The 17,823-nt window shown below is 40.3% G+C and overlaps 5 protein-coding genes across 5 annotated transcripts; 3 read left to right on the top strand and 2 right to left on the bottom strand.

Moving 5' to 3' along the window:
• Positions 1–1,528: 1,528 nt before the first annotated feature.
• Positions 1,529–3,491, top strand: MELLADRAFT_90316 (uncharacterized protein; the record flags this gene model as incomplete). Its single annotated transcript, XM_007413391.1, has 6 exons — positions 1,529–1,583; positions 1,644–2,215; positions 2,322–2,429; positions 2,509–2,673; positions 2,806–3,070; positions 3,148–3,491. The coding sequence occupies 6 exons, from the start codon at positions 1,529–1,531 to the stop codon at positions 3,489–3,491; spliced, it is 1,509 nt and encodes a 502-aa protein (XP_007413453.1).
• Positions 3,492–5,991: 2,500 nt separating this feature from the next.
• Positions 5,992–8,632, bottom strand: MELLADRAFT_65732 (uncharacterized protein; the record flags this gene model as incomplete). Its single annotated transcript, XM_007413360.1, has 6 exons — positions 5,992–7,094; positions 7,183–7,293; positions 7,314–7,529; positions 7,706–7,836; positions 7,946–8,234; positions 8,305–8,632. 6 exons carry the CDS (start codon positions 8,630–8,632, stop codon positions 5,992–5,994), a joined length of 2,178 nt encoding a protein of 725 aa, XP_007413422.1.
• A 619-nt stretch (positions 8,633–9,251) lies between these two features.
• On the top strand, positions 9,252–10,930 carry MELLADRAFT_90315 (uncharacterized protein; the record flags this gene model as incomplete). Its single annotated transcript, XM_007413392.1, has 3 exons — positions 9,252–9,402; positions 9,464–10,713; positions 10,790–10,930. The coding sequence occupies 3 exons, from the start codon at positions 9,252–9,254 to the stop codon at positions 10,928–10,930; spliced, it is 1,542 nt and encodes a 513-aa protein (XP_007413454.1).
• An 820-nt stretch (positions 10,931–11,750) lies between these two features.
• Positions 11,751–13,862, bottom strand: MELLADRAFT_109445 (uncharacterized protein; the record flags this gene model as incomplete). The annotated part of the gene is made up of 3 exons (XM_007413359.1): positions 11,751–11,825; positions 11,907–13,390; positions 13,565–13,862. The coding sequence occupies 3 exons, from the start codon at positions 13,860–13,862 to the stop codon at positions 11,751–11,753; spliced, it is 1,857 nt and encodes a 618-aa protein (XP_007413421.1).
• Positions 13,863–14,165: 303 nt separating this feature from the next.
• On the top strand, positions 14,166–15,337 carry MELLADRAFT_65729 (uncharacterized protein; the record flags this gene model as incomplete). Its single annotated transcript, XM_007413393.1, has 4 exons — positions 14,166–14,175; positions 14,197–14,751; positions 14,833–15,021; positions 15,111–15,337. 4 exons carry the CDS (start codon positions 14,166–14,168, stop codon positions 15,335–15,337), a joined length of 981 nt encoding a protein of 326 aa, XP_007413455.1.
• Positions 15,338–17,823: the final 2,486 nt, after the last annotated feature.

The raw sequence follows: 17,823 nt of genomic DNA, 5'->3' as shown, positions 1-17,823 counted from the left end.
CAGAAGTTGAACGTGGCAGTTTGAAGAACGGTCTGAACAATAAGATACCAAGTCGCACACTCAACACTCGATTACAAGTCGGAAATCCTGTGAGTCGATTAAGAACATCCAGGTTATCGATGAACAAGAAAAACAGTTGAGCTCTTTAGGATTGTAGGATTGATGATGGATTATGCCACAAGAGCTATCTATCGAAAAATTTAATCAAGAGATGAGAGAAAGTATGACTTCTAAAGCAATCGTTGGTTGGCCAGACTACCCTGGATGTATACCGTCCTAGTCCTGATCGACACAAGGATGGAAACAAGAAGAAATGATGAACCATTCCATTGGATTTTGGTATACTAATAGTCCCAAACACACATAAATATACACAACAACATCCGACAACGAAGGCTGATGAACATGGGCCGGTGTTGGGATGGCCGATCAAATCAGCCGGTGAGGATAACCTTCAACTCCCTTTTCATTCAAGGCTTTACCACCACGACCTGTCTTATATGATCATTATAAGGAACCACACTATTCTCTTACTCACAACCTCGAAGTTATCCCATCAGTATTTTTGGTCATTGTCCTACAATTGACCTTTCCAAATTCTGCTGCCTCGCCTTTCGTTTCGTCAACTTTGATGCGATCAGATCGTTTCACCAAGATGAGATCTTGCTTGAACCGTCGTCAGTGATTGGATATCATTCAAGATGTCCTTCTCATGTACATACAGTCTGTTGCTTGTGACAGCCTTTATTTTTGGTGAGGGTTCTGATATGATGTTTTCATGGTTTTTCCATTTCCCATGTTGCCCATTTTGGAAACAAGATGACACAATATCTTACATTCCTCTTCAATTCCTTCTTATCTGACAAAAAATATCTTTCCTGTTTTAGTTGAATTGATTGGACCAATTTTGAGTGAAGTAAGCACTGTGCAAACTTACAGCCCTTGTGAAAAATAATGGTTTTTTTTTTTTTCTCTCCCGGATTTTACTCAGTTTCTGCCCTCTTGTTTCTTGAGAATTTTAGACTCAGCAGTGGGTTATGATCATCGAATTCCTCTTGCACATCCATCTTTTGACCACTATATCCAATCGTAAATCACTCGTTCGACAGTCACGACCTCACCACCCACTGCACACGTGATGAACTTACCTTTCGGATGGAGTCACGCCAGCCGGAACTGTCATGATTCCTCTTCGATTTGGATCCCTTCGATCCCAACGGATTCTCCCAATAAATCATTTCTTCCCCGTTCACCTCGTCTTCTTTCAATCCACTCGATAATCACTGCTTCGTCTGGGTATTTTGTTTCTTTTTTTCAATATTATCCCTTCAAGTTCTCTTTCCAACGCTATCAACTCATTATCGACATTTACTGTTTGTTTAGTGTGGTTCGTCGTCTTAGTGCTTCCATTGTCAACTACCCTTTCAAAATATCATTTCGATTCAAAGCTCCATTTGGTCAGTCTTCCCATGATCCAAAATTTTGATGGGACAATTGCATATTGATCTTTCTATTCTTTTGGTCAGCAATGCCACGTGATCCAATTATGAATTTGATTCATGAAAACGAGGATCCCGATGAAGGTTGGTTGTTTCATTCTATATCTTTCACTTGTTCAGAATGTTGATATCTGTTTCTCGTAGTTTTCGATCCACCTTATTCGATCTCGGATGGTGACGACGCCCCAGCGCGTCATCCCACTCTGGAGCGCCTTTGGCGCCAAGGCACTGAAAGCCGCCGCTTGATGGAAGAAAGTCAATCTTTCACCATCGCGGTGGCTTTCAAGATTCACATGAATGATTCAGTCGATGTGATGCCCGGTATGGTGAAAGCACCCTCTTCTTCGAAGGTAACCGCCAGCAAAAAGAAAGCACCACCTCCTCCTACCACCGCCGTTATTGATTCATCCGATTTCAAGGATGGCCAGATGTTGGACTTCAAAGTTTTCTTGTATGGGAAATCATTGAATGAATTTAAGGACTTGATTGGCGACGTTTGTGACGATTATTTCCCCGGAATCAAGAAGGTCGTTCTTGAGAGTGCGTTAGCACCGATGTTGACCTGGAACGCTAGTGTTGGTTCGAAGAAGAATAAACTGATCGATTACAAGAATTATCAAGAGTTTGTGAACAACTTGGACAAAAGTCGTTCCTCAAAAGGTACGATCAACATCGTACTTCAGAAAGCTCAAGTGAAGGAAAAAAGAAATGCACGGGTGTGCCCTTCTTTTGATATTTCATACTATTTTCAGCGGTTGAGTACTTTAATTTATGTTATCTGACGTTCTTCTTGGCTCTGTTTGCCCTTATGTCCCGATTTAGGCTAGTGGAGCAGTTGCTTATATCAAAGGAACCACTGGCCCGAACTCAATCGAAGCCGAACTAGCCGCGTTCAAGGAGGAAACCGCCCTCGCAAAAGAGGAAAGTTTAGTAAGTTTGATTCACTGCTGTGACCTTGGTTCAGATTGGTGGGCTAATCCTATCTTTCATCCCTTCGTGACCCAACTAGAAGGTCACAGCGGCCAAAGAGTTGGAACTTGAGGCTGCTACCATTTACAACGAACACCTAGAGCGCGCTCTGGGTGGCGATGGGGCAGTGTTGTTGGCGCCTTGGGACCCTAACTACCTTTATCGGTTTTCCCAGCTATGTGCTTTCATATGGGCTAAATGTATCGTCAGTTTTTATTTCTTTCCTATGTGCTTTGTTTGTTTCCCTATGTTGTAGGCATCGAGCTGACCTTTGTGTGTATTTCAGCGCGATGGCTACACCACTTGAGCCATCCCTCCGAACACGAGTGAATACAAGCGGGAGATGGCTAAAAACGCTGTCGAACACCCCGACACAAACGTGGACAACCGTGTAAAAAAACGTCACCCGGTGGCTAGCCCGAACCTTCGGAGTTCTACTTCGAAAAAAGAAAACCGCCACACCTTCTTTGCAAATCGACCTGCAGAGGAAGTCAAGGTCAAGGTGGAACCTTTGAGTCCTTCTGACTCTAAACGCAAACTCGAACGCACCCCTTCCCTTCTGACCAGCGGGACTGTCAAGAAGAAAATCAAACAGGAATCTCGTAAGTTACCCATAGGAGTCGAGTGGAACTTTGATTTAGGTCCAGATTCGAACTAACCGTCTTGGCATCCATCGCAGCCACGGGAAATACCCCTGATAAGGTTATTTCCCTTCTCACCTCTGAGGATCCACCCAAGTCCTCCATGGGTCACGTTTCAGACTCGGACGTGGAGACTGAGGTCACCCATTCGACCCTTTTGGACGACTTTTTGGACAAATGCGAGATTCCTCGCAACGATGTCTCTACTCGCACCATCCTCCGCAACGCCAACGTTTCCTCTTGGAACAATTTGGTCCCGAGTGTCCAAAGGACGGTGAATGTGTTGACTGAACATGGATTGTCCTTAGACATCGCTAGGCGCCTCTTAGATGCTGCCCAAGAGGACGACGCCGAAATGAAAAAGGCCACTACCTCCAAATGAAAGTATCTTAGTTATCCAAAAGCCCAGTAGATGGGCAGCGACAAGACATCCCTCCCCTCCCCAAAGAACAACTTGAAAAGTGCAATGCAGTCTTACACAACTTAGTTCCTCCAATTTTTTCTTTTACTTGGTTATGTTTCTTTAACGCTCTTATAGCCTTGTTTCCGGTATCTTGTCAACTTTGAGTATTATCATTTGTAAACAGTCTGAAATGGCCTTGTCGAAATGAAATCTCCAGTGAACCTTCCAAGATGAAAGCGAGCCTTTGAGCATGAGCCGAGATGAACCACTGCGCAAGCACCTGTGCTTCTTGATCCAAGAAGCACGTCAGACAATCTGACATTGAAACTGGCCACCGATTCCGAAATGACAGACTTCAATGAAATCATTCATTTCGAGCATCTCACCGGAAAACTCCGAACTTTACCAGCTCACTTTACGGTATACTTGTTAAGTTAATGGCTCAAACTTGCAATTATGGAAACGAAAAACTTTTTTTGCTTGTCAAAGTCAAGAAAGACAACATTTATTGATTCATTTCAATCAAAACCGTACATGATTGAGAAATGATAGAAATGGAAAATAACGTATAATACAAAATAACTACATATAGCCACTACCCTTGAAAAGTTTGTCGCACAGTTCATCAGTAAAGACATCCATCATGGACATCCAGACCACCGCCCTCTCACCATCGGCATCGATAGCACCTTGAAGATCTTGACTTCTCCTGAGATTAGCCTTGACCGGTGAGAAGCCCTTCTCAATTGGATTGAAGTCCGGGCTATATGCCGGCAAGTAAATCAACCGTACCCCGCGCTCTTCACACAACTCAGCTATCGAGCCCCCGTGATGGATGGGGGCATTATCTAAAACTAGGACTGAATTCCTAGCCGGCCAAGGATTCATGGCCGGCAACTATGAGCAAACCGACCCAATCACATTAGAAATCTCATGCTAATCAATGCAAGGATGGGTTGTGGATACATAACTCACCAACTCTTCTTGCAAGAAAGCTTCAAAGTTTAATCTTGAATAACCACCGCGCTTTATAGTTATCGCCAGTAATCCGTCCAGGGAAATTGCAGGTAAGGCCGACCAACGGCCAGCTCGAGTGGGCCTTGGCAGTCGCGGGGTCCGTTCTCCAATGGGAGAGCGAGCATACTTGCAATACAAACGTCTTTTCGAAATCGCTGTTTCATCTAAAGAGTTGAGAAGGAGAAAAATTCATTGAAAAAGAAGTCGTGACACCAAGAGACCCAAAAGAAAAGGCTTACCTGCAAAAACAAGGCAGTGAGGGTCAATCTCAAGCACAGAAGCCATGTAGGCACCCCGCGCGGCCAAACTTTGGTTGGGGTGAACCGTGCGGGCTTTCTTACGTGTCCAACACAACCGGTCACGTAGCTCGGTAGAAAGCGTCTTGATGGATACCTCCTTATGGAACCTTTCCATTATCTTGCTTTGAAGCTCGTCTAAGTACAAGGTCGGATCAAGTCGAAGACTGTCCAGGACAAACAGTCTCTCGGGTCCTCCTAAGACCAACGGAGCCCCACGATCCATGTGATCCATGGGATTCGTAACGACCGCGCGGGTTTGGTGGTAGAGATTCGTCCAGCGACGTACAGACGTAAGGGCCAAGTCCATTCCAAGGGTCCTTGATATGTCCTGAACGCGAACGCCGGTGAGTGCCAATCGAACCACAGCAAGCTTGATCTCGGGGCTATGATGGGCGATTCAGACCTGGAAACAAAACATATGAGCCAGGCAAGAGAGGAGAGTCTAGAAAAAAAATTGAAATCACCGGCGGCATGGTGCGGATAATTAGAGGATTTGGATTGGGAGGAAGTGAGGTTGAGGTTGAGATTTCTTTTGCCGGGTTAGAAATCACTGGCAGAGGTGGTCTGCCAGTTGATTTCTAACCCGGCAAAACCTATTGGAAGATCAACCACCGGATTACCTCCAGTCTATCTATCTCCATTGCAGATAGACTGACGGATGCCAAGCACGTATGGTGCTACCTTGCAGATATTCCGTGGGAAACTGTCAATATCATTCGACAGTTTCCCACTCGGAAAAAAAAGAAATCCGGTTTTTTCGACAAGGCAGAAAGTGAGTAAAATCTGGGAGTAAAAAAAAAAAAAAAAAAACATTATTTTTCACAAGGGCTGTAACTCATATACACAGTACATGACACAATCTTTGAATCCATGAGCCATATTGGTAATTGGATCAAGTTCAATAGAATCAGTGGAATTGGATGACAATCTCTTTGTAAAGTCTATATCATATTACAATCTGAAAATGCTTGGAAGGGTCAGAAATTTATGTAGAATTTGAAAGTGTACTTTAGAGGTCTTGGCTTGGAAGTCTGGGTCTAAGTGGAGACTTGATTTTTTACAGATCCTTTCTTTTTCCTTTTTCTAACTCCAAACTTCACACCATGGGGAGACCTTGCTTCAAGTGTTGCCGTTGGAAAATTGTACTACATAATGTCCATTGCTTAAGTCAGTCTTTGATCATAACAAGATATTGAATCAAGGTTTGAGAAGAAATACTGCAATGGTGAAATACTGACCTCTTTGGTATATCTATTCCATACTTCCTCATAAGAAGAAAGTTGAGCTTGAGCTTGATTTAACATATTTCTTGAAAAGATACATTTGAATCTGTAAAAAGTCAAGTGATTTGAAAACAATGTTTTCATGTCTGGACCAACCACATCAATCCATCCTAGCAATATATCCCATGTGATAGCTGTCCATTTCTCAAACTTGCTTTCAAACTCCAACTCCAAACACAACAAAGACTGTTGCTCTGAGCTTAAATAATCCCTTTTTTGATAATATGTGCTTCTAGACCAATCACTTTTATTTATGCTGAAAAGTTTTCTTGTGAATTCATCAATCTCCTTTGTGAGCCATCTTTCAAAGTAAGTTCTTGAGAATCTAATGGTGTCTTCTTTACTATCAAATGGCCAGCCCATTTTAAGATATTTAAATAAATCTTGCATACATAACACTTTGTCAAGAAACATTGGGAAAAGACCATGTTCAGCATTCCAAGCAGCCACACTGATACAGGCAGTAGGTTTAGATGGGTAAAATTGTTGAGTAACCATCAACATCTTTTCACCAATCAGTTTCCAGAATCCAGTCATATCACCAATTGAATCCATATTTTCAAGAACTCTTCCTTTACCCAAGACAACCAGAAACGGAATGCTCGTACGGATATGGTTTATGGACAAATGTCTTGTTTTTTTGATTTCTTGTACAACTGGTTTCAGAAGGGTGGCCTCTTCAAGTAGTAATTCAGAGAATTCTGTGGGGTCCATATGTTGGGTTCCTGACTTCTCGTTACAGAATGGCTTTGGTGTGACTTCATTTTCTATCATGAGAGGTGATCCTTTTCCAAAAGTGCCAAGATAAGCTCCATCTTGATCATCAAATATCCCGTCAGACTGTCCAATCCCACTGGGAATCACTTGTGAATTTGGTTTTGATATTTTTGGATCTGGCTCTTTATATGCAGTGCACTTTCTCTTCTTTGAAGTAATTGGTGGTGGTATGGTAGATGGGTGATTAATCCTGCTATTGATTTTATCTGCATGCAAGGAAAGGGTTTCTGGGTAGGTTTGTGCCATATAAGACCACTTTGTCTAGATGAGTTCACTGAAAGATTGAAAACTGACCAGCTGGGACATCACCACTTCTGTGACTGTGATCACCAAAAATTTGGCTCTCAGCTATAGGTGCAAAGGAAAGGGTATCATCAGTCAATAGGTGTGAGAGCACACAAAAACCTAATGAACATCAAACTTACCTGTGTGATCAAACCTAGTTTGAATTAATGGGGCAAGTTCTGGAAGCTCCAAAAGATCCTCCAAACCTGTCCAAGGTTCTGATGGTTCTTGAATTGCCATGTTGGAAGAAAAATGAGGGTTGTGAACTCCTTCAAAGTTTGGGTATTGTATCTCTTGATGGTGTTCAAATGTTGGGTGGTCATATCTCAGACTGTGTAGATTTGCATTTGTCTGACCTATTCAAGACATAACACAGAAGAATTAATGATCAGAATCTGAAGCACTCTACATCACTGTATCTTTGGTAGAATATATTGGCAGGAGATTTAGCTTGATCAAGATCATCCTTGTGAATCAAACTTGAAGTGCTTGTTACTTTTTCCCAAAATGGTAGTGAATCCTTTTCACTTACCACCCACAGAGAATGTGTCACTATTTGAAATGAATGGCCTGTTATAGTGAGGATGGGGTATATTTGGCCACACACTCTCCTGGGCATGCAGTAGAGATGTGGGAGTATACATTGTGATGCCTTGAGGATCTCTGTTGATGGGTGGTTTTGAGTTTCAACATGATTGGATGCAGGAAAAAAAGACATAAATGTGAGAACATGCATTGGATAGCTTGAAATTTGATGGATGGATTCACACACCCTGCCTTTGGCCATGAGGAAGCATAGGTCCCAAAATCTTGTGTTGGTCCTACTATATATCCTGGCACCCCTGTAGCTTCAATACTCTTCATTTGTTCAAATGTTTCAAGATGATTGGGAACCTGAAGCAGGTTGTGATATGATTCTTTGGCTGGTATTCCATATGATGATGATGATTGATGTAAGAGATCTTTTCTTGGTAAGAAGGTCTGGACCACTGACAGCCATTCATCTGTAGCATCAGCAATTGGGAGTTTGGCTCCATTGTAGGCCTGTTTATCAGGTAAAGCTATAAATCAGGCATAGTTCATATCAGCTGGTAGATATGAAAGCACACATTGAAAAAAACCAATGCCTACCAATCATATCTAAGCCAAGGTTGTGATCACCCCCAAATTGGGTTGTTGGCTGAAATGATGGCATCCACAAACTATGCTCTATGTCCATCTGAGGTTTAGGAAATGTCTGGGATCCAATCAAATAAGGAAAATGAAAAGTTCCAACTCCTTCAGCATTGTTAGTCAGTGTTGTTTGATGCCCCCAAAATCTTGTAGACTGATCATCCAGGCCTTGTAAACTTTTCTCAGATATTCCGGATCCCGTACCAAAGAATGAACAAACAACGAGGAATAGTCGCATGAGACGATGATTTCGCTTTGGTATTTCAGAAAAATCTCTTTGTGCCATGAAAACTGAAAGATAGCGAAAAGAAGAAAGTTCTAGGTAGTGTTGTGTGGAATTCACTGCACTGTGTTTTTATTCACTTTGCATATATGTTGAAACTTTTGAATACAGGAAGCGGGTGAGGTTTTGGATTGACTGCTGATCTAGGATATTTATTATAATTGATCTCTTGATGGTGTTGCAGCTGAATGAACTTACTGCACATTTCCTTTGTTATGTCTTCAAGGCGAGTTTCTAAGCCAGTACTGACTGGAAAGCCGTGGGTGATGCATGAAGGAGCCTGGACATGTCAAAATTCATTGCACACCTGGTACGCTGGTAAATGATTTCGAGAAATTGGATAACCCCTGTTGGTGTGCAAGTTCTATTTCAACAAGGCCACCAATGCCACCGCGCAGATATTAGAGGAGAATTTGAGATGAGAACACGAGATGCCGTCTGCTGTATGTTTGTTTTCTTGCAGAAAGAACTTTTGTGCAAACTTTCAACTTTTTATTCTGTGGACCAGGAAGGAAATATATAGAGAGGTCAAGTAGGGTTAAGTTGTTGAGAAAAGTAAAAAAGTTGATACAGCTTAGGATGAGTAGAGTTGATATAGAGTTGATATAAAAAGAAAAAGAAAATGGACGAATTCATAAAATGGACATCAACTTATAAAGTACAACTTCATCAGAATCTTCAAATCATTCAACTTCACTCAACCATCGATGACCAACCACAACATTCGATTCGATTGTCTAACAGAGAAAGCTTCATACCAGCCAACTCAATAGGTAAGTATCTCTTCATGATCATTATCAAGTTATCAACCACTAATCTGTTCGATTCTTTCAGTTGCATCGATACCTAAATCAATTTGTCTTTCACATAGAACTTCATCATTCCAACATCCAGAAACCATATCGAAATGTGAATGTGAAGTTTCAAAAAGTTCAAGTTTGATTTTAACTCAACATTTACTTTATGAAATCAAATTAGGTGAAGAATCTAAATGGTCAGCTTACTTGTCCATCATCTTACCATCATCAAACAGATCTAGACCAAGATTAATAAGTTTAATTCAACCTGATTTGATTCAAGATTATTTGAAAGGAACCGAAATCGAAAGATGTTTAAGATCAGATCAAACGATTAAATACGAATCACTTTTACATTTTTATCAATCTCATCTAACCATCTCACTAAACCAATCTGAAGATGAATGGGAATCATTCTTAGATGCTTATTCAATAGTTTCATCTAGATCATTTTATATTGATAATTTTCATACTTTAGCTTTAGTACCGATAGCTGATTTGTTTGATCATAGTGATCAAGCTGATGTGAATTTGATTTCAGATATTTGGGTTTGTGATCAATGTGGAAGTTTAAATGAATGTGAACTACATGAATCTGATTCTCATCGAATTACAAAACATCATCAAGACCTTCAAGATATCGTCATCAATGATCAAGATAGAGTCGAATTGAAAACTTTGGTTCCCATTCAACATTCAAATCATTCATCAGATCGGATTGTTTATAATTCTTATGGTCCAAAACTTGGAAACCATAAACTTTTCATCGAATATGGGTTTATCATTCCTGAAAACATTCATGATAGAATCAGTTTTGATTTGGAGGAGATCTTGAAGATTTTGGATTTCAACTTGAATCCAAATCAAACTCAAATCTTACAGAAGAGAATTAAATCTATGGAGCTTCAGTTGATGAAAACAATCACCGAAATTGATGAAAATGAGTTGATCCGATTTAAAGAAGAACACAAGGAAGAAGACGAAGACTATCATGATGAACTTTATATTGATTCATCGGCCCGAGTTTCATTAACGCTTTGGATTACTATCTTACTCTTGGATCTCACCGTTCAATCATCTCGTAACTTGAATGACGATGAAATTTTAGATTTAGTAGCAAAATTGATCGATTTTCAACTACAAGACAGTTTCAAACTTAATGATCATGATTCATTCAATTCTTTGAGTGTTGAATTATCTAAAAACATCCAAAGACTTTGTGATTCAAGATTAACAAGGATGTTTGGAAACCAACTCAATTTAGATGAACTTTTAAACTTAAAACAGGTTTGTCTCATAATCTCAAGAAAATCATACCAAACATAAAACTTCAATATTGATGAGAATTGAATTTCTTTTTTAGGTAGACTTGATTCCTTCAGTTGATAAACCTTATCAGGATATGATAATTGATTATCTTGTTGGTGAAAGACTTTTACTTGAATCTTGTAAAACTCGTTGGATTGAACTCAACGATGAAGATCCACCATCCTCGTTATCTTAGATTAAATTGAAGTCCGATCTCTAAAAGGCAAACTGGAAAACGGACAAACGCTCGACGTGATAATTCAACAGAGGTTCATATGACAACAAGGCCCTTGAACTAGGATTGAGAAGATACCGACGAACAGGACTGCCAGAAAGAATCGAGCTACACACCAAATTACGGTTCAGCGCTCAAGAATCTAAGACTCGCACGCAAGCACACTGAAGGTGGATATGACAAAACAAATATAATTCAACTTAGGATGATTTTTCCAAGGTTAGGAAAACATCCCAAGATGACAGCAAAAAACCCCGATATATGCGAAAGCTTGTTTCTTTCGACACTGCTCAGAATGCACGCCGATTCCGCCATCGAAAATCCAACTCCGGATTTCATATTCTTTTTGTGCGCTTAACTTGTGACTTCACTATATAACCTGCTTGGTACAGCATAGAAAAGGTGGTCTTTTCCTGTACATTTCCTCTGCTTCTCTTCACACTTTCCCAGCTGATTTGAAACCCAGAATGTACCAGTATGACTGTTGGTCTGGACAAATCGGTCGCTGGGTTTGAAATCCCTATCTCACATGTGACCGGTTAGAATTTTGTCAAAATTGACTTATAAATCACAATGCCACACGGTTGATAGAGTTATCCGAAATTGCAAGTGTATTTATGGACCATAAGGGAAATATAAAAGCCATTGTATGCATATAAATTGCATTGTGAAATCTCAAGTATCTATACAAACTCATTATAAAAAGAATATTGCAAAACTTTTAATTTTTCTAGATGATGAATCTTGAACACAAACACACACAATCCAAGTTGATTGAATGTCAGATTTCTATGTGACTCCAATCATTGTTGTTCCATGTACGTCTTACATCAACTGTAGTTTTTGGAAAGTTATACTGATATAAAATGTAAATTGCTCATCAGTAAATGAACTCAAATTATGGCACTATATCAGATGTAAGTATAAGGTACCATACCTCTTGAGTAAAACTATCCCAAAGCTTTTTGTGATTTCTTGCGGTGTCATAAAGAGAAAAATTCACAGCAGCCTTCCTGACGTAAAGTTTCTTCAAGTTATTTAAAGATACTGAACCTTCAAACAGAGCTCTCATCTCCGGACCAAGCTGATCGATCCAACCCCTTAACAATTTCCAAGAAAGACCTCTCCAAGCATCAGGACTTGAAGAAAACTCTAGCTCAAAGATCACATGAGATTGTTCTTCTGTTAACAATGTGTTTCTTGTACCATAGAGATGATTAGGATCTTTTCCTTTGATGGATTCTGTGATTGCCTTGATAAATTCAGAGAGCTCTTCTGTGATCCAATTTTTGAAGTAACTTACTGATGATCTCAAAGTATCTTCTTTAGTATCAAATGGCCACCAAAAATTCAACCTACGAAAAAAATCTTCTAGATCTGTTACTTTATGAATAAACAAAGGAAAGATACAATGTTGAGCTCTCCAGGAAGCCAAGCTAACCCAAGCACAACGTCTGTCTTGAAAGAAAGTCTTCAAGATAGGCAACATTTTTGATTCGATTTGATTCCAGAACTGAGACATATCACCAATGATATGATGGTTTTGTAAAACTAGTTGTTTTCCATAGCTAAGACAGAAAGGAAAAGTGTTACGTGAAGTGACTTTGAATCCTATACTTTTTAAAATACTGCTGAACCTTTTGTTTTGTACAAACAGATGACTTTCAAATTCATAGAGATCCATTAATCTTGGGTTGATAGTAGTAGTCACCTTAGGATTTGGGTTGGTATTGGTAGATGGTAAAGGAACAGTTTCAATTTTCCCAGATGTTACAACTGAGCTTTTTGAAGAATCAGAATGGCTTCTATTGATTTTTGATCCTTCTTCCAACATTTTGCTACTTTTTTCTTGTGATTGTTTTCCTATCTTGATTCTCTTGTTGGTTTTATTTGGTTCTATATCATGCTCTTCTGACATAATTACATTCATTTTCTTTCGTTTTCTGGACTTGGGTTTGGATGCGGAAATTCTCATTTCACCATGAGTCTTTTTTTGATTGGATTTAGTGGAATTTTCTAGAACTGGCTGAACAAGTATTGGACTGCCCAAAATTTCTTTCGATCCAATGGCTTTTGATGGTGAGATTGAACTTGATTCACTTATGTGTCCTGGTGGGATCAACAAGCTCAAATCATCTTCAAGAGGTACAGGGACACTTGGGGCCTCACTTGGTCCATCACAGATAGTTCTTATGGCATGGTTGCCTTGAGGTTCTGTTGTAATGGTTGATGAAAAGCTTCCTGATTGATTTGGAACATGATTGGGCACATTCTTGTCAGAATTTGGAGGACTTTCAAGGTGAGCCACATGAGGGTATTGAACATTTGTTGTGCCTGGGTAGGTCATTGGTATTGCTTGTGGTGAATGAGTTGCAATGTCTATCCCTTTTGTACTTTGTTCAGGTATTCCAAGAGGTCCATCTAAAAACAAATTTTGTAAGTATAAGCTTCATCATAGACACATATGAGGATAAAATTCTGTTTAAGGAAAACTGTCTCTTCCATGGTAGGAAGAGACACATTGCCAGAATCAAGGGGAACACATACTGATATTCAAGTTTACTGGAGATTCAGGATTGAAGTCTGCATACTTACTTGGGGTAACAGATCCAGGAACCAACCATTCATCCAACAAACACTGCCATGGGTTAGATGATCCATGATCCTCTCCCTGTGTTGAAAGATCTATAGGAAAATCAAATACTTGGAAATTTAAATTGTTTATTGTCTGATGACCTTCCAGGTTATCAAAGCTTTTATCTAGCTCTGGTAACTCTTCAAATGTTGTAAGGCTGTCCCACAGTTTATCAAGGGCTAAGCAAGGGCCAATTAACAGTAATAAGAAAAATGTAGCTTGATTCCATAGGGCTGAAATGGAGCTTCTCACTTGCATCATGTTAATGTTGAGGTAAGTGTTGGGGGGATTTGTAGATGTTGGAGCTAATCTTTGAGATGTGCATCACAAGTCTTTATTGTCTCATGCATATTCCATCTTCATACCTGTGCTATAAATTCTACTCTCCAATGTTCCTCCGTTGTTCAGGCATTTGTATGTATATGTGCTGCGTGAAGTTATTTTCTTTGAATCTGAAGCTATCTGAAGTAGGTGTTACTTGCTACATGCGCAGTTTTGATCATCTTCACACTGCCCTGAAGGTGTGATAGGCTGTGATAGATGTATTGTACAATACATACTATGTACACACGTGTGTCATGCTTCTATATAGTAGCATACACTCGCTGTGACATCTGCGTGATACACTACGCCCACTCCCAGAAGCTCAGGCTGTACGCGCGGCAAAGTTTCGGCAACCACCGATTTGGAAAAAAATTAAAACCAACTGAGCACCTTGCAAGAGTCTTCAACTTAGATATCCATACCAACGACTACATTCTCAACTTCAACTTTCAAGCAGAAATGGCCAACCTTTTCCAAAAAAGAGTCTCATTGATCCTCACTCCCTCTCGATCATCAAAAGTCTCAAAGAACATTCAGATACGGTCTTTGCCATGCCCTCCAAGGTCATCGTTTGCTTCCTCCTCACAAGTGGTACCTAAGTCGAATGCATCGGGTGGGCTGAAAGCTATTGGACTTCTTGGACTTCTTGGACTGGTCGGAGTAGCTTTTGGCGTACCTGGTGAATTATCAAGACGAGAAAAAAGAAAAGTTACAAATGAGGAGAATCAGGTTGAGAGTAAGGAGGTCTTGGTATCACAGACTGAAGAAAACACCTCAACTGAGGAATCAGCCGAATCTCCTTCAAGTCAACAAAGTGCTTTCAGTGCGTAATATTTGATCTGAATGATCATCACAAAGTTGCTGATCTGTATTTCTCTTCAAACTTTTTGCAATCCTTTTTTAGATCCTGAAACGGGTGAGATCAACTGGGATTGCCCTTGTCTAGGTGGAATGGCTCATGGAGTCTGTGGAGAACAATTCAAGTCTGCTTTTAGTTGTTTCGTGTACAGTGAGGCAGAACCGAAAGGTGTTGAATGCATAGATAAATTCAAATTGATGCAAGAATGTTTCAAGGAGCATCCTGATGTATACGGTACGTCGAGTTACTCTTGCTCCTCGTTGATATCTGCTTTGAGACTAACCATTTGATACTTGGGGTCATCGGATTGGTACATCATATAGGTGAAGACTTGATTGGCCAGGAAGAAGATCAACAGCAGAATGAAGATCAGGAGCCGGTTGAAGAGGACGATTTTACCAGACCTCTTACTCCACCTACTAGTGATGATTCCAAAAATTCAACAACCTCTGTTACCTCCTCGTCCGAGCCGGGCAGTGATACCTCTGATACCCCATCACCTGCAACAGTCGATCAAAGTCTCGAAGCCAATGAATCGATTAAGACATGATCAAATGATCGATGACTGAGATCATTAAAAAGAAATTGGACCAATTCGATCGCACAGGGTCACAATGTACAATCTAATAGAATTCATAATAGGCCTGGATGTACCATGTTTGCTAGTAAATTATAACATCACGTCCACTCTTGCGTCACAGACCACACCAGTGTGTCTTAGAGCACTAATAGACAAAAACGACTAGCCACACGAGCATTCATAGTTGCATAAAAATACTAAATATGATATGGCACTTTTCTTGTTTGTTGATCATTCATTGTCATACTTTGAGCTTTTTTTCTTCAAAAATGAAGACAAGAAGTGACTAGAATAAGATCAAAACCACGAATTGGCATGTCCAAGACACAACTCATCTATAAGTAGGACTGATTGGTGATTATTGGTATGTGAGCTCCAAAGACCAAGTCCCTTTATGTATCCTTTTTAATGTTTCCGGCTTCACCTCTCGGCAAAAACTTTCAGAATTCTGACATGATGTTCTTCAGATGTTGATATATCCTGTGTTACATATACGTTTATACGTCTTATAAGAAGCAGAGAGCTCTGCAAAGCCAAATAAACTCGCCAAAAATTGAGATTGTTGTGCAGTACATATAGATGTAAAGCGTCGTGTCACACAAGCGAGAACAGCTAAACCAGAGCTGTCACTTGAATGAGAAGAGATGCGAAGATGAGAGTGTCACGAAATGGAATACTCCGAAGAGTGAAAGCAAAGATGAATCTAATGATATTATTAATTTCTGATGATCAGAGAGAGAAATGAATACAAGCATTCTAGATACATTATATACAATTTGCTTTAACGCTGAGAAGTTGCTCAGGAACTGAGTTCTTACAATTAGAACTCAAGGAAAGGACTCAGCGTATAGTCATTCTATCTGAGTGCTGAATCGCAGGTAAGTGTCGAGTACTCAGTGATACGCATTGTGTATCAACATCCCCCCTTGCTCGATACTTTCGCGGGTTTAGGAAGTGTATTTGTAGATATAAGGTGGATTTCTTTTGTATTTACATTACCAATTAGAAATCGGCATCGATTAAGCATTTCCTTAGGGGCATTCTTGGTGAGAAAGTCGGCAGGCATTAATTTTGTATCAATCATGTGTGTGGAAATTTGATGTGAGAATATTAGGTCACGAATGAAATGGTGTCTTATATCAATATGTTTGGAGCGGCTGTTTGTAGCTGATTCTTGAGAGAGGAATACTGCGCCGTTATTGTCGTTGAAAATGCTGAGAGGTGGTAACGAGATTGGAGATGTTGGGATGGGTGTTTGGGTTAGGTGTGATATCATTCTTCGAAACCATAAGCAGTGTTTTGCACAGTCACCGAGTGCCATGTATTCTGCTTCTGTAGTGGAAAGAGCTACGGTGGGTTGTCGACGGCTTTTCCAGCTTATTAATGATCCACCTAATGTAAAGACATATCCAGTCGTAGATCTGCGAGTTGTGGTACAAGCTGCGTAGTCAGCATCAGCATACGCGCGAAGTTCGGTGGATGGAGTTTTGTGCTTTTTGAATACAATGCCACGATCCAGAGTTCCTTGAATGTATCGTAGTAGGTGTTTTACTACTTGCCAGTGACGGTAGGTATATTTTGATGAGTAGCGTGCTAATGTTGATACGGCATATTGTATATCGGGTCGAGTGTGAACAGCAGCCCAGTTAAGGCAGCCGATGGCTTGTTGATATGGTAAGTGGGCAGCATCTTCAATCTCTTCATCTGTTCCAGGAGATAGTTCCATAGAGGTTGGAAAAGGTGTTGAGGTGGTGTTGCAATGTGTCATGTCAAATCGATCGAGAACATTCTTGAGGTAATGTTCTTGGGAAAGATGGATTGTGCGATTAGTTCTATCTCGTGTGATTTTGACGCCAAGATGTAATGTGGGGTTAGTGGTCCATACGAGCTTGTAAAGTTGTTCTAGTTTCTCTCTGGTTTCTTTGATCAGGGATTTCGAATTTGAGAATACAAGACCGTCGTCAACAAACATGGGAATGTGAATTATCTCTTCATTTCTTCGAAAGGTGAAAAGTGAGTTGTCGTCTTTGTATGGGGTGAAGCCAATGCTGCGAAGTTTTTCTTCCAGATCAGAGTTGAATTCTCGATGCGCTTGTTTTGTTCCATAGATTGATTGTTTGAGAAGCCATACTTTTGTCGGAGATTTGGGGTTGTAGAAGCCTTGTACTTGTCGTGTATAGACAGGAAGTGTGCATCTGACCAGTAAGGAAAGCAGTGCATATATCAAATTGCTCCATTTCCCAGTCCTCAGAAGCGCAGAGAGAAAATAACATGTTCATTGTGTCTGACTGGACTACTGATGCAACGGTTCCATCATAATCAACTCCCCATATCTGATGATTACACTAAAGCTACCCATCTGGCTCTTTATTATGACGATATAACCCTATTCTCCTCTCTTTTCTTTCTAGACGCCACATACCTCCTATTATGTTGCTTCTGATGGAGCATCAACT

The sequence above is a fragment of the Melampsora larici-populina genome (assembly GCF_000204055.1).
Source record: "Melampsora larici-populina 98AG31 unplaced genomic scaffold MELLAscaffold_36, whole genome shotgun sequence".
Taxonomy (NCBI): Eukaryota; Fungi; Basidiomycota; class Pucciniomycetes; order Pucciniales; family Melampsoraceae; genus Melampsora; species Melampsora laricis-populina.
This window is presented reverse-complemented; position numbering and strand designations above follow the sequence as displayed.